This window comes from Glandiceps talaboti, chromosome 14 (genome assembly GCF_964340395.1).
Source record: "Glandiceps talaboti chromosome 14, keGlaTala1.1, whole genome shotgun sequence".
Lineage (NCBI taxonomy): Eukaryota > Metazoa > Hemichordata > Enteropneusta > Spengelidae > Glandiceps > Glandiceps talaboti.
In genome coordinates this window covers 13,062,169-13,077,731 of record NC_135562.1, presented here as the reverse complement: position 1 = coordinate 13,077,731, position 15,563 = coordinate 13,062,169, and the positions used below count along the sequence as shown (strand labels likewise).

The 15,563-nt window shown below is 36.0% G+C and overlaps 1 protein-coding gene across 1 annotated transcript in view; it reads right to left on the bottom strand.

The window, feature by feature from the left end:
* Positions 1-15,563, bottom strand: part of LOC144445282 (uncharacterized) — a 127,807-nt gene that overhangs the window by 20,109 nt on the left and 92,135 nt on the right. The window contains exons 55-73 of the mRNA XM_078134823.1: positions 14,575-14,884; positions 14,172-14,400; positions 13,358-13,574; positions 12,374-12,683; positions 11,990-12,218; positions 11,091-11,307; positions 10,549-10,861; positions 9,641-9,702; positions 7,437-7,597; positions 6,331-6,550; positions 5,578-5,732; positions 4,804-4,882; positions 3,994-4,128; positions 3,743-3,799; positions 3,234-3,388; positions 2,563-2,649; positions 1,887-2,019; positions 1,101-1,348; positions 401-617 (exon numbers count right to left, since the gene is read on the bottom strand). Of these exons, the coding sequence (XP_077990949.1) occupies positions 401-617; positions 1,101-1,348; positions 1,887-2,019; positions 2,563-2,649; positions 3,234-3,388; positions 3,743-3,799; positions 3,994-4,128; positions 4,804-4,882; positions 5,578-5,732; positions 6,331-6,550; positions 7,437-7,597; positions 9,641-9,702; positions 10,549-10,861; positions 11,091-11,307; positions 11,990-12,218; positions 12,374-12,683; positions 13,358-13,574; positions 14,172-14,400; positions 14,575-14,884 (3,534 nt within the window). The remainder of the gene's footprint in view (positions 1-400; positions 618-1,100; positions 1,349-1,886; positions 2,020-2,562; positions 2,650-3,233; positions 3,389-3,742; positions 3,800-3,993; positions 4,129-4,803; positions 4,883-5,577; positions 5,733-6,330; positions 6,551-7,436; positions 7,598-9,640; positions 9,703-10,548; positions 10,862-11,090; positions 11,308-11,989; positions 12,219-12,373; positions 12,684-13,357; positions 13,575-14,171; positions 14,401-14,574; positions 14,885-15,563) is intronic.

The window sequence follows — 15,563 nt, the reverse complement described above, 5'->3', positions numbered from 1 at the left end:
GCATGTGTGTGTGCACACACGTGTCTGAACTCAGAAAAAAGCTAAGAGTGAGAAACAATTATCTTGTCAAAGTCCTAAATTTCAACAACAAAAAGGATAACTTTCACTAAAATACAAACTTATAATGTGACCATCTCATCATTAGTGACATTTTAATTTGTTTCTGATCCACCTGTAGAGGGCATCAATTTTTAAATTTTTTTGTTGAATCAAAGAAATGGGAAATATGGGTTTGGTTGGGTCATGTGAAATATGTGGGGAAAATACAACCCTAAAACTAAATTATAGTAACTTGACTGTCTTTTCAGTTGGTGTGCAAAACAAACCTGTCCAGTAAATTGTATGCAGTTTAAGGTATTTCTAATTTCTAATTTTCACAAGTTAATACACATGTACTTACTTCCCCATACTTCTCTCTCAATAAACACATTGCCGTCCTCTTCAGCTTTACCTATCCATGCTTGGAATGGAAACATGTACTGAGTCTTGGCAGTACTGGACTCCTTAACTACAACGTTATCAACACACCAAGTACTGTCAGTATCCTCTGAATCTTTACCTATGACGATCTTTTGTAACTGACCTAGGGAGACTGCTTCTATAAGGAAAGTGTCAACCTGAAAAAGAAGCATATATAGTGTTTGAGTAACATAATGTATGAGAGAGAGAGAGAGAGAGAGAGAGAGAGAGAGAGAGAGAGAGAGAGAGAGAGAGAGAGAGAGAGAGAGAGAGAGAGAGAGAGAGAGAGAGAGAGAGAGAGAGAGAGAGAGAGAGAGAGAGAGAGAGAGAGAGAGAGAGAGAGTGGAGAGATACAACATTCTGATCACCTTGTTTTTGCAGAAACAAGAGTTTTTTATCCTGTAATTTGAAAGTAAGTATATAGCGTAGTTATTTGGAATCAAAATGGAACTAAAATATTGGATAATTTTTCCTTTATGTTCAAAAAACTGCAAGCTAACATAACATTTTTTGTGGTGATTTCAAAAGATGCTGGTCTGCAGTTTGCAGTGCCACATAGCCCCAAATTGACCATTTTTCATCTGCTAAGACCACTACTAGACAATATTGCATTAGATGACTTATTTTCTGATTTATTTTACCTGTCCTTGTTGGAATAATTTCTTTTCTTCCTTCTCTTCAGTGTCTGTTCCTTCATTCCCATCAGTGGGAGCTTCTTCATCATTCTTCCCATCTCCATCTTCCTTCTTATCCTCTTTCTTAGGTTCTGTTCGGAATAACTGTCTTTTCCCGGTATCTCCGTTTTCTCCAGTGATTGTGAGGAATATCTTGGCATCAGTACTGGCCTCCTCTTCGTCAGCTGTCTGTACTTCTACTATGTATGTTTTCACTGAAAATTTGACGATGAGTGTATATATCAATCAATCAATCAATCAATCAATCAAACCAATCAATCAATCAATAAATAAATCAATAAATCAATCTAATCAGTCAATCTAATCAATCTAATCAATCAATCTAATCAATCTAACCGATCAATCTAATCAATCTAATCAATCAAATCAATCAATCAATCAATCAATCAAATCAATCTAATCAATCAATCAATCAATCAATCAATCAATCAATCAATCAATCAATCAATCAATCATCATTTACATGTATCTTAAGTTTCAAAATGTTAATGACAACACTACCGATGAATTATCAAAACTTGTAAAATAAAATGTCCTCTTATAAAGATTTAAAGAATAATCATTCAAAGAGTCCAAGTCCTCACACGGACCCAAGTACTCACAAGGACCCAAGTCCTCACAAGGACACAAGTCCTCACACTTCTGAAAGTGTGTGGGATAGATATCAATATACTATATAACTCAGAGTGTTTACAATTGTGTGTACAGAATAAATATCATTAATATACTTACATGGTAGGGGATCTTTACCAGGTTTCATAGCTGGTACTTCTTTACATACATCACTATCTTCTTCATCTCTTGACAACCAACAGTTTAATATAAACGTCAACTCTTCTCTACTGGTTTGATCTTCCATTTTTATCTAAATTTATAAAAAACATTTCATTTCTCATATTAGATTCTAAACAAATGGGGCATACATACACAGTGTGTATATGGTTCTTTGGGTGCAATTTTTGCTGCAAGGTAACCTGTAGTATTCTACTTCTAATAGATGCATACTTAATATAATAATAATCTTTATTTATACTGGATAGTTCTTTAAGTATATAAACACTTGTCTCCCAAGAAGTCCAGTGAGGACCATCCCTCATGGGTTCAGTGTTAATGCAGGAGGAAACCGGAGTACCTGGGGAAAACCTGCGTTGTTTGGTAGAGTCAAACTGAATGAAATTTTTTTTACTTACAGCGTGGTAAATTTAATCAAACCCTGAATGAGGTTCGAGCTCTGACCACAGTGGTAAGAGGCAAGTGGTTTAACCATTTGGCCACCGATAACAAATAACACCTGATACCTATGTCATAGTTAGACTGTTTTTAAATTGAATTTGAAATGAGCTATGGCACATTGACTGTGTAAACTAAATACAGGATCCTCATGTACATAGCAGACTTGAATTCTTACCTTATCTACATGCCATCCTGGGTTTTCACCACTATTGTCATGTTCAAGACGAATCTTTGAAATCTCACCAATCTCTCCAACATCAATCTGAAATAAAATCATGAACATAAATCTATTCATTTATTCCTAGAAATAAGTTAATTGTATGTTACGTCTCAGTACAATATTCTTTTTTTAGATAGATTGATTTTTGGGTGTTCCCAAGTTTACACCACAGCATCACTCATTTGGTTTGTGTAACAGCAATGCAATAGATATCATGGTTACATCATGGCTACTGTAATAATACATCATGGTTACGATAGTGATACATCATGGTTACTAGAGTGATACATCACGGTTACCATAGTGATACAACATGGTTACTATAATAACAATGAAACATGTTTCAGTTTAAAATTAATGGTAGAATACCACAATTTTATGCCAATCTTCACATGAAACAAAAAGAATTTTTTTAAAAAAATATAAAAAATAAATAAATGCAGAGAAAAACATTCAGATTTGGCTCACATGTATGTCTCTTTTTAGTCATTTACGACTTCCATGTAAGTGAGACAAACTTCTTGAAAAGTCCATTAAGGTATAAAACTAGTTAAAGATTCAAACCGTTTTTTGTACTCATTTACTGGTCAACTGATACAAGAAAGACTAACTTTTACTATACTTACATCAAATTGTTGTTCATCTGCAGCTTTGAACTCATCAGTTTCTAGAGGTAGAGGTTGAGTTTGTCCATAGTCACCATACACAGTTATCACTACTTTAGACGTTGTACCAGCATTCTCTTTATCACTGGTTTTAACACTAACTTTCCATTTACCTTCTGTCAATATAAATAATAACACAGTATTTTCGCTTTGATTAATAATTAATTGCAAAGAACTGCCTCAGAGTTAACAAACTTTTGCCTACATGTACACATACCTTTAGTCAATACAAATTACATTGAGATTTTATTTTGATCATCAACTGTAAAGAACTGGTAAACTGAGTTGATACACATTTTTTGGTGAAGACCATAGAAATCTTGGGTCATTCTGTGAACCGCGTTGTCAAGTAAAACCATGTTACATATTAATTCAAGAGTATCATGAACATTTGCAGGTAAGGACAATTTACAAAATTTCCAGTCATCAAATCGTAAACATAAAACTCTGTAAAGTAGTAAGTGACTTACCACTTTGTGGTTTTACCTTCTCTTCATCGTCTATCTCATTCTCTACAGCTCTGACACCTGTTGGTAGGTCAAAGGTCAAGGAGATCAATTATGGACTTACTTTTAAAATGTTGGCTCTGTTAAAATACTCTGTTAAATAGTTAGTTTCTCAATCTAACATATTCAAGATTATACTATTGTGTATCATTTTGTGTCTGACTGTAATGCAATACTTTGCATTGTTTGAAATATTTCAGAAATTTCCATCTTACCGAGCAATTTGAGTTGTTTGCTTGTTTTTCTATCATCTACGTGGTCATCTAACCACTGGTCACACCAGAATACATATTCTTGCTCCGCGTCCTCTGATTCTCTGACAAGAATCTTCTGTATAAAGACACCAGCACCTATTTGATAAAATACATATGAATCTGTTTTAAAAGTGAAAAGTAGCAAATGTTACATTTAGTATGTCTGTATGTGACCATGCATTCAATGACTGGGAACACCTGATGACTTTGTTAGGTGTTAGTGAGGACAATATAAATTATACAGGACACAAGCCAGGTTAAACACCTTCAAACAATAAACATGGGTTTTGTATCCATATTTTGTCTACATCACAAGTCATGTGTAAGTTATTCACTTTGCAGTGCTCAAAATAGGAGTCAAACAGTTCCAAATTATTTTTGAAACTTTGAAATAAATTTGCTTAAGGAGGTATAATTATATATACATGACTTGTGATGTAGACAAATTATGGATACAAAACCCATGTTTAGTGTTTGAAGATGTTCAATCTGGCTTGTGGGGTTCTCAAAATATGAGTCAAAACTTTCCAAATCATTTTCCAAATTTTCCATAACGTTTGCTTAAGGAGGTATAGGTATATTATTCCCAAATATTTTTATTGAAAAATACTTGTGACCTATGTGGCTTTGTTATTACAAGTCTTTGACTTGTAGTGACAAGGCTACTTAGGTCACTCATATTTTGCTTGGCTGAATTAAGAAAAAATATTGGGGAATAATGTCTAAAGTAGGAAACGTTACTGCGACAGATAGTAGGTTGATTTTTCTTACCATATCCTATACCATCTTGTGATATCTCAGCCATTGTGAGTTGTCCTAGTGACACAGCTTCTACTACAAAAGTATCCAGCTGAAATATACAAAATATTGAAATTCAAAAATCTATATTGTCCATATTATCAAAACAAATGTGAAGTTATATCTTGGTTATGGGGCATGGCAGTTACAAGTATATTGAATGGAAAGTCCAGTCAGACTTATTTCAACCTTTCCTACACTTTTATTTATTACTGTTATCAATTAAAATATGATTTTAGAAAAATCATTCAACTTGTGAAAAAAGTCCTTCTGCACTCTGAGATTTCCAGCAAGGGTTTATGGGAAATCCATGCAGGAAATGATAATACATTAACTCTATCCTCTTTTTCTTGACAAACACAAGGGGTGTAAACACAAAGAGATAGTGGTAATAAAATGTAATGTCACTATCAGAGGTTTCCCATAAACCCTTGCAGGAAATTCTAAAAAATGGCTGAACACATGTCAAGTGCAGTAGGGCTACTTTACAAGATTTCAAAGTTAAGAAAGTTAACAAGGTGTAATTTTATCACCAAAAATATTGAAGTTGATAGAAGTGCACCTAGCCAGACTGTTTTTTTTTTCCTTTTAACATAAAATAAAAATTTATATAATATTTTTATCATTTTTATATTTGGGATTTGCTTCCAAAAAATTGTTTGACTCTGTGATTAGACATTTTCATTTGATAGATGTTTATATTGTTTTTTTCATTCTCCATATAAATAAACAATTCTTGATATTCACCTGTTTTCTCTGGAACTTCTCTTCATTTTCACCAGAATAGAACAGAAGTCTTTTACCACTATCACCTCTCTCTCCATGGAGAGTAATATGAAGTTTAGCGTCAGTGTTAGCAGCCCACCTGTCCCCAGTATACACCAATACCTGGTACTTCAATACTGTTAGGATGTAACATATACAAGACAGAAGTAATTACAAACACTGATAGCACAACTAAACTAAGGGTTTTAGTACGTAAGGATTTTTCTGTCAGACCCCTACGCAGTGCTGCTGGTTTATATGTGCACAAGGCACACTGGGGTACCTCAAAGTTGAAACATTGCATTAGCAGCCCAGGGTCTCAGTTAATTCAAGACTACATTATTTGTCAAATTTCCTTGCAATGTCAAAGTCACAGGTGATACACTTACCAGGAAGTGGGTCTTCACCTTCTCTAATTGTAGGCAATTCCCCTTACAATGTCACTTACCAGGAAGTGGGTTTTCACCCTCTACATATTGGCAATTCCCCTTACAATGTCACTTACCAGGAAGTGGGTTTTCACTCTCTACATATTGGCAATTCCCCTTACAATGTCACTTACCAGGCAGTGGGTCTTCACCCTCTCTAATTGTTGCCAATTCTCCTTACAATGTCACTTACCAGGAAGTGGGTCTTCACCCTCTACATATTGGCAATTCTCCTTACAATGTCACTTACCAGGAAGTGGGTTTTCACTCTCTACATATTGGCAATTCCCCTTACAATGTCACTTACCAGGCAGTGGGTCTTCACCCTCTCTAATTGTTGGCAATTCCCTTGCGATGTCAAAGTCATCTCTGGTCCTAGACATCCATCTATTGAAACTGTAGAGGTACTTTTCATCTGATGATTTATCAGTCATTTGAATTTCTTCCAAGTACCATCCCTCCCATTCATCTTTATCGTCATGTTCTACACGGATCTTATAAACAGTACCAACATTGTCTAGAGTGATCTATAGTTAATAAACAATAACATATCAAGTGAAGTCAGATCATGTGTTCTACACAGATCTTATAAACAGTACCAACATTGTCTAGAGTGATCTATAGTTAATAAACAATAACATATCAAGTGAAGTCAGATCATGTGTTCTACACGGATCTTATAAACAGTACCAACATTGTCTAGAGTGATCTATAGTTAATAAACAATAACATATCAAGTGAAGTCAGATCACTGTACAGTTTTGTTTTAATAGTGAGAAGGGCACAATTCTTCAATCAACCAATCAACCAATCAATCAATCAATCAACCAACCAACCAACCAATTAACCAACCAACCAACCAACCAACCAGTCAATCAATTCATCAACCAACTAACCAACCAAACACCCAACCAACCAGTCAGTCAGTCAATCAATTCATCAACCAACCAACCAACCAACCAGTCAATCAATCAATGGATCCATTATCAACCAACCAACCATCCAACTAACCAACCAGTCAGTCAGTCAGTCAATCAACCCAACTAACCAACTAACCAACTAACCAACTAACCAACCAACCAACCAACCAATCAGTCAGTCAGTCAGTCAGTCAATCAATCCATCAATTTATAAGTCGAACATTCTACCATTCAATTAATTAATTAATGAATCATTCAAACTCATGAATTTCATAATTATTATTCAAAATACTGATGATAAGAACAGTTGATTGAGATTTAAAACAATCTTAACTAAATATCAGTAGTACTGTGCAGCTTGACATCATTAATCATTGTACAATAATAGCTGAAGGAGGTGTAAGTAGCTTTGGATGAAAAATAAACATTCAAAATCAACACTCTGAGCTTGAAATTACTGTTAGGAAACACTAACTGTACTACTACTACTCACGTCAAATTCATCCAAGTTACCAGGTCCTAAAGCTGGTTCACCTCCTATATTAATAGGATCGGTTTTACCTGTCTCACCATACACAGTCAGATAGGCTGACGCCTCACCAGGTGGAATGGAGTCTTCATGAGTTGTTATAATTAACTTCCACTCTCCCTCTGCTGATGAATTGAATGTTAGCAAAGAACAGGTGCAAGTTAGAAGCCTGGTTAGTGGTTAGCATTGGATATATAGAGGGAGTGGCATCAATAGTTTGCAAAGCGGTGTGTTTTCTCAGGACTAGTAGAGGCCACAATTAGTCCGGAAATGTTATACAATATGCTTTTCAAAGTGATGTAATTTTGTGATGTAATTTTTTTCCCTTTATTATATACACTAGTTAAGAATTAGCGCCAATGGCACTGCAGCTCTACTGAGAGTAATTGAGAACTTTTCATTTAACACTATTGCAGTTGTACTAACTAGTGTCTGATGTCAATGGCACTTGGGTAGTTCGTGACAGTAAATGAGTACTTTTCGCTATTTCATCACTAAAAAAAACACACATTACTGTCTGGTGCCAATGACACTGAAGTACTACTGACAGTATTTAGTTACTTTCATCAAACTTAAAACAGTGTTCTATTCTAATCTATCAAAGCACATATAGCATAAAAAGTGAAATAGAAACATAAATGCATTCTCAATAAAAATTACTAATGAACCTGTCGTAAAGAAACCAACAGAAAATATAAAACATAATGAAACGATAAATAATCAGAATTCATAATTGTGTGATAATTAAAATTGAACATAATACCCTCCATCAAAGACTTGAACCCTCAATAATGTAATCAATGACTGGAGGGAATTGTGAACAGACAAATAAACATTTATGGTATCACCTATAGAGGGCACCATTTAGGATCTGATCAAAACAATACTTTAAAGGGACACAAGCTGAGTTTATAATTTTCGGGTGATTTTTGCTGCATATTGAAATGCACCTGTAGCATTCTACTTTCTGATTCAAAACACACATACTCACTACTTGCTTTTGGCAGAACTTAAACTTGATATTGCATATGATTCAATGACTTGATTTAGTATACATAAACTAAACAATTATAATGCCAACTGTGCTAACAATTCCACGAAATGATTTTTTATGCATGTATGAGCAATAACATTAAAAATATGAGATCAGTTGAATCAAGGTTTTACGTATTAAGTATTTTCATCTGTGGAAGAGTAACTTATAAACTCAGCTTGCGCCACTTTTAATGTAAATATGAAAATGTAACCGCAAACCAAAAGAAAAACTCAATTTTCATATAAAGATAAAAAAAAGACAGTCAATCAAGAGATGAAAAAGAGCAAACCATTTGAAAAAAAATGATTTAAGAATGAAAGAAAATAAAGCAAAGAATGCTATCATATAGTCTTACCACTTTTCACTTTTTGTGATTCTACTTTGTAAAAAAAAAATGACAGAAAAAAGTTTTCAATGAACTGAAAAAAGTTTTCACAGCTTTGAAAAAAGTGCTCAGTGTATTGAAAATGTTCACAATGTATTGAAAAAAATCTGAATGTATTGAAAAAAATTCTCAATATATTGAAAAAAATTCTTAATGTATTGAAAAAGGTTCTCAATGTATGGAAAAAAGTTCTCAATAATGCAATATATTAAAAAAGGTTTGAAAGTACTGGAAAACCTAACAATGATATCACTAAGGGGGAAATATTTAAAGGTGCAAAACCAGTGTGATATCACTAAGGGGGAAATATTTAAAGGTGCAAAACCAGTGTGATATATGTGATTATTACATCGCCTGTATAGCTGGGTGGTGTGGTGACCAATCTGATAAAAATCTGATGTGGTGAGAGCGGCTAGATTACTTTTATATGTACCTCTATTTCCATCGCTTTAGTGTCATTTGTCTTTGTTGTTTGAGGCAATCGTTGCCATGGTCACCAAGAACAAAACAAATGACACAAAGTGATGGAAACAGAGTTTACTTTGGTATGGAGCTCGAGTGAGCAGCAGAATCCAAACATGGGGTGTAGTGTAAAAATTTAATTATAGTGTATTTAAATAAAAAAATAAAAAATAAATTTCTCTAGAATGGTGCATTATTTGATCATAAAATACTTTTTTTCAGTGCTTTGACAATTTAAAGATATTTCCGGAAACCAAATTCTATATATTAAATGTGATGGCTTACGTGGTTTTCCTAGTAACAGTTCTCTTTCTATGGCGTTATCATCCTGTCCAGCATCCAACCACCTACAAATAAAGATAAGGAAAATGATGAATTATATCAATAATTGTTACCATTCATACTTTAGTCATTAGTGAAGACTTGAAGCTAGTCAATTATAATAATAGTGATTAGCATTCCAGTAGTTGTTAAAAGGGGACTGCAAATCCAGTCTATAAACGTTTGCGTAAACTTTGGGTTCTGGAGAGTCATTTCATGATTTTACATCACATAACGTTATGGGTGCTTGCTTCAGTCAATACTCATTGAAACAACTATGGTTTCATTGTCCGTGTCTACATTGCAGAGCAAACATAATCCTATCTTTGTCATCCCTGTGACAGACACCTTCAAGCCCTGTAACAAACACCTTCCAGCCCTGCAATAGAGAGCTTCCAGCCCTGAAACAGATATCCTCCAATCTTATAACAGACATCACCCACTCTGTCACAGACACCCCAGGCAGGTCTGTAACAAACACCTCCCATTCCTGTTATAGTAAACCTTCAAGCTGTGACAGACACCTTCCAGCAAAGTAGCGGATATTCTCGACAAATTCCAACCCTGTTAGAGACATCCTCAAGCCCTGTCACAGATACATTCCAGGCATGTAACAGTTACCCTTCAACCATGCAACAGACACCTTCCAGCCCTGTTACAGACACCTTCCAGCCCTGTCACAGACACCCTCAAACTCTGTCACTGACACCTTACGTCCCTGTAACAGACACCTTACAGCCCTGTAACAGACACCTTACAGCCCTGTCACATACACCTTACAGCCCTGTGACAGACACCTTACAGCTCTGTTACAGACACCTTACAGCGCTGTAACTCACACCTTACAGCCCTGTAACAGACAGACTCCTTACCTCTGACAAGGGAAGTGGAATTCAGCTTCAGAATCCTGTGCTTCTTTAATAATAACTTTCTCACAAAACCATCCCTGTCCAGCTTCCTGTCCATCATGTCCAACTACAACCTTCTGTAGTTCACCAAGTGATACCGCCTCTATCTGAAACACATCAAGTTGACCTTTCTGGAATTTCTGGTCATTGGTCAGTGACTTGTACAGTACTCTGTTACCAGTGTCTCCTCTCTCACCGTAGATACACATGTACAGGGTTGCCTCTGTATCAGAGTTGTCCTCCTCACCCGTGAAAACAGAGATGAAGTAGCGGAACACTGTGTATAGTAAGAAATACAAATATCATATCTCAAAAATTCATAAGATAATAACATAATTCATTTGTTTACTTTTCCTGTTTGTAACAGATTCTGTTCATCCACAGTCTAATGTCGACAGTTGTAAATTAAATCAAACTGACTCATACTTAGGATTTTAATCAGTTTTCAGTTTGACTCTGTGAAATCATAATTGCATATAAGAAATCTTTAAGTCAATTTTCCCTACCTGGAAGTTGTTCCTCGTCTTCTCTGATAGCTGGTAATTCTCTCAAGACATCCAAATCATCTTCCTTTCTTGACATCCATCTATCAAATTTATAGACTAACACTTCCTCGGTACTTCTGTCTTTCATCTGAACTTCTTGTAGATGCCATCCTTCCCAGTTATCGGAGTCATTATGTCCAATACGTATTTTGTACACTTTACCTACACCAATTTTAACCTGAGAAACCATACATACAGTTTATGATCAGTGGCTATCTGATATACATGTAGAGTTGAAGTGCTTTCTTGTGTTTGAGCATCCCTAGTTACTGGCTAAGTGTTCACTGAGTAGGACACATTAAGTGAAAATGAACGACTGCTGCATTTTCTGAGCAACCCCAGTGTCACCGTACCGATAATGGCAACCAGTTTATATCAGTGATAATGATATGATGATAATTGAAGCCGTTAATGTATTTATAATTTCACTGGCAAAAGTTAGAATAGAGTTCTAGAAAATCCATGTTCAGTTTTCTGCCTCATATTCTTGGAATGAACTATCTATGAAAACTAGCAAATAGAATATGGATTGATTGATGGATGGTTGAATGTATGGACAGTTAATTGATTAATGATGGAGAGATGGTTGGATTGTTTGTTTGTTTGTTTTAACTGAACTCCTGAAAAAAACACTACAGTAAAGGTGTCTTGGTCTGAACAAGTTTCCATAGTTCATCTCTGAGGAAGCAAAGTGATTGTATGAAACTATGAAATAATATGGTAATAAGGTGGCCACCTCAGGTTGCCCAAAAAAGGCTCACTCCTACCACACTTATGGTGTGAGTTGGGGGTGCCTATAGTAATAGGTATCCGCGTAAATTACATATGACAAAATGCAACAGAGTTTTGTTGTAACTTACCCTCTCAAACAGGTCTGTCTTGCCAGGTTCAAAGAACTCAGTCCCACCCTGTCCAAGTGGTATTGGATCTGATTTGCCTTGATCTCCATAAACTACAAGATAAACCACTGCATCCATGGCAGCTATGGAATCATCCGCTGTTACTATGGTTACATCCCATTCTCCCTCTGGTTGTCCTGGGAACAGTTCTCTCTCTGTTGCTTTGTCATCTTGACCTGCATCCAGCCATCTGAGAAAGAACAAGAGTGTTGTACTTTCACTGTTAAGAACTTTAGTCAGTTTATTATGAAATTGCTATTCAAAATCTGACATCCTTTGCCTTAACCAATCAAAGCTGTTCTTACGTAACAAGGACAAATCACCCGTAACCAGATGAGTTCTTACCTGTCATTGGGGAAGAATACTTCATCCTTGGCATCATCTGATTCTTTGATGGTCACATGACTAACATACCACCCTTGACCTTCTTCCTGTCCATCGTGACCAATCACAACTTTCTTTAAATCACCCAGGTGTACTGCTTCAATCTCAAACACATCTTTCTGTCCTTTCTGGAATTTCTGTTCATTGTTAGATTTGAAGAGAACTCTGTTACCAGTGTCTCCTCTCTCTCCATAGATACACAGATAACAAGTGGCTTCAGTTTCAGCGTTCTCTTCCTCTCCTGTAGTCACTTCAACCTGGTACTTCAACACTGTTAATAAGAAACATTCCAAAGTGTTGTCATGAGTTTGAAATACAATGTGACCACATTAATGGGTATCTGATAGGATGTGATTGCTTAGATGGTCCTTGTGTAAGCTATGAACCACTCTCAGTGCCTAAGTTTACCCAGCTATATAAACAGGGTATTTGCAATTTGATAGGATTTGTTTGCTAAGCGAGTCTCCAGGCAAGATTTGAACCGCTCTAATGTGCCTAGGTTTACACAGCTATTATATCAATGGGTACCTGGTAGGATGTGATTGTTAAGTGTATCCTTGGATAAGACTTGAACCACACGAAGAGCCTTGGTTTAATACCTGAAGCTATATCAATGGGTATCTGAGAAAATGTGTTTGCTAAGTGAGTCCTTAGGTAAGACTTGAACCACTCAAAGGCATGTGCCTCAGTTTACCCAGCTATATGAATGGGTACCAGCTAGGATGTGATTGCAATGTGAAGGATGGGCAAATGGAAGAAGGGCTTGAAAATAAAACATCATTATTATCACACTGGGCCAATGTAATTTGAGTGATTTCAACAAAACTTACATATATACTGAAAGCATGACTTTAATGCAAAAACCTATCCTCACATTACACTTACTGAAAAGTTGTCCACCATTACTCATCTTATTCTATACTTCCAAGATCATATTTTCCCTACCTGGAAGTTGTTCCTCGTCTTCTCTGATAGCCGGTAATTCTCTCAAGATATCCAAATCATCTTCCTTTCTTGATATCCATCTATCAAATTTATAGACTAACACTTCCTCTGTACTTCTGTCTTTCATCTGAACTTCTTGTAGATGCCATCCTTCCCAGTTATCGGAGTCATTGTGTCCAATACGTATCTTGTACACTTTACCTACGCCAATTTTAACCTTTGGGTGTAAACAAATTAAATAAAATTTACAAATGGATAAATATGACATAGTGACAGCAGACATACTTTCTTTTGGCTGAGACAGACACAAAACTACAAGTAATATTGTTGAATGTGGTAGATTACACAAATGGGTGATCATGATGCCTTCGTTATGTGGATATAATCAACCTGTAACCAAGATAATGTGAACATTGGAAATCCCCAAAAAGTGGACTGTTAGATTATAGATGTATTAACAAATACAACAGTGCATAAGGCTTAATTCTGATATTAAAGTTAGATTAGAGAACTTGAAGAAAGTTCATTCAGATGTATTGCTGCCTTTTAGGAGTCACTTGTGTTTATTACTGCTATCAAACTGAATGTGATTTTGGGTGATAAAACAGCACTTTAGTGATTTGCTAGAAATCTTGTAAAGAAGCCCCTACAGCATTTGACATATGTTTGGCCATTTTGGCATTTCCTGCAAAGGTTTATGGGAAAACCTGTGGTGATGACACAACATTTACTACTGTACAATCCCTTTGTTTTGAAACTATGAATTTGTGAAAACAAAGAGGTTATTGTAAAATGCCCAAATGTACACACTTACCCTCTCAAATAGGTCTGTCTTGCCAGGTTCAAAGAACTCAGTTCCACCCTGTCCAAGTGGTATTGGATCTGATTTGCCTTGATCTCCATAAACTACAAGATAAACCACTGCATCCATGGCAGCTATGGAATCTTCTGCTGTTACTATGGTTACATCCCATTCTCCCTCTGGTTGTCCTGGGAACAGTTCTCTCTCTATTGCTTTGTCATCTTGACCAGCATCCAACCACCTGAGAAACAAAATCAGTGATATTTTGTACTCTTTATGTGTTCCATTTTTAACTCAGTTTATTTATTCAAAGAATTTTTTGTTATTCAAATTTGGCATCCTTCCCCTGAACCAATCAGAGTTGCTCTTACTTTATACCATACAAATGTCAGTCCTAATCAGTTTGAGTTCTTACCTGTCATTGGGGAAGAATACTCCATCCTTGGCATCATCTGATTCTTTGATGGTCACATGACGTACATACCACCCTTGACCTTCTTCCTGTCCATCGTGACCAATCACAACTTTCTTTAAATCACCAAGTTGTACTGCTTCAATCTCAAACACATCTTTCTGCCCTTTCTGGAATTTCTGTTCATTGTTAGATTTGAAGAGAACTCTGTTACCAGTGTCTCCTCTCTCTCCATAGATACACAGATAACAAGTGGCTTCAGTTTCAGCGTTCTCTTCCTCTCCTGTATTCACTTCAACCTGGTACTTCAACACTGCAAACAGTGATATTGAAACCATCGCATAAACATAGTATATGCAACAAGGAACTAAAAATCTCAATTATACAAACAGTACAACTTGTCACTTTTTTTAGTAGCTTAGGGGATGATAGGTGATAGGTGTAGTAGCCTTGGGGATGACAGGTATACCATCAACACTTTGCATGTTAACTGTGTTGGAGTGCATCAAAAGCACAAGAAATTTGAATTGGTCATACAATGGAAAATGTATACTGTAGTACTCATTTGCTTGATAGAATAACAACACAAAAGGTAGGTATGACTTTTACGATGTTATGGATACTGGGTCCTGTTCACTTCTGTTTACCGTCATGACTAAATGAAAATATCATGTGACTATTGTTGTCCAATGGTATGGTGCCATTTTGACAAGCCTTATCTGTGCTCGACATGAGGATTTGCTGATAGATTTGTCCCTTGAGTTGGTCGTCTCATGTGAACATCAGTATGGCGAGTGCTCGCAGAGTCTGGGGGAAACTTTTGGGAATTCTAAAACACTGGTACCTGTATTTGTTGGTACAGAGCATATGAGCACATGTCTTTGGGTGATGTGTGAGTGAAGCCCTCCTTTGATTGATCATCAGGCCAGGCGAAATCATGACAATGTCACAATTAATCTAACTTTAGTTGTGATCAAATGATGAAAGAAAGG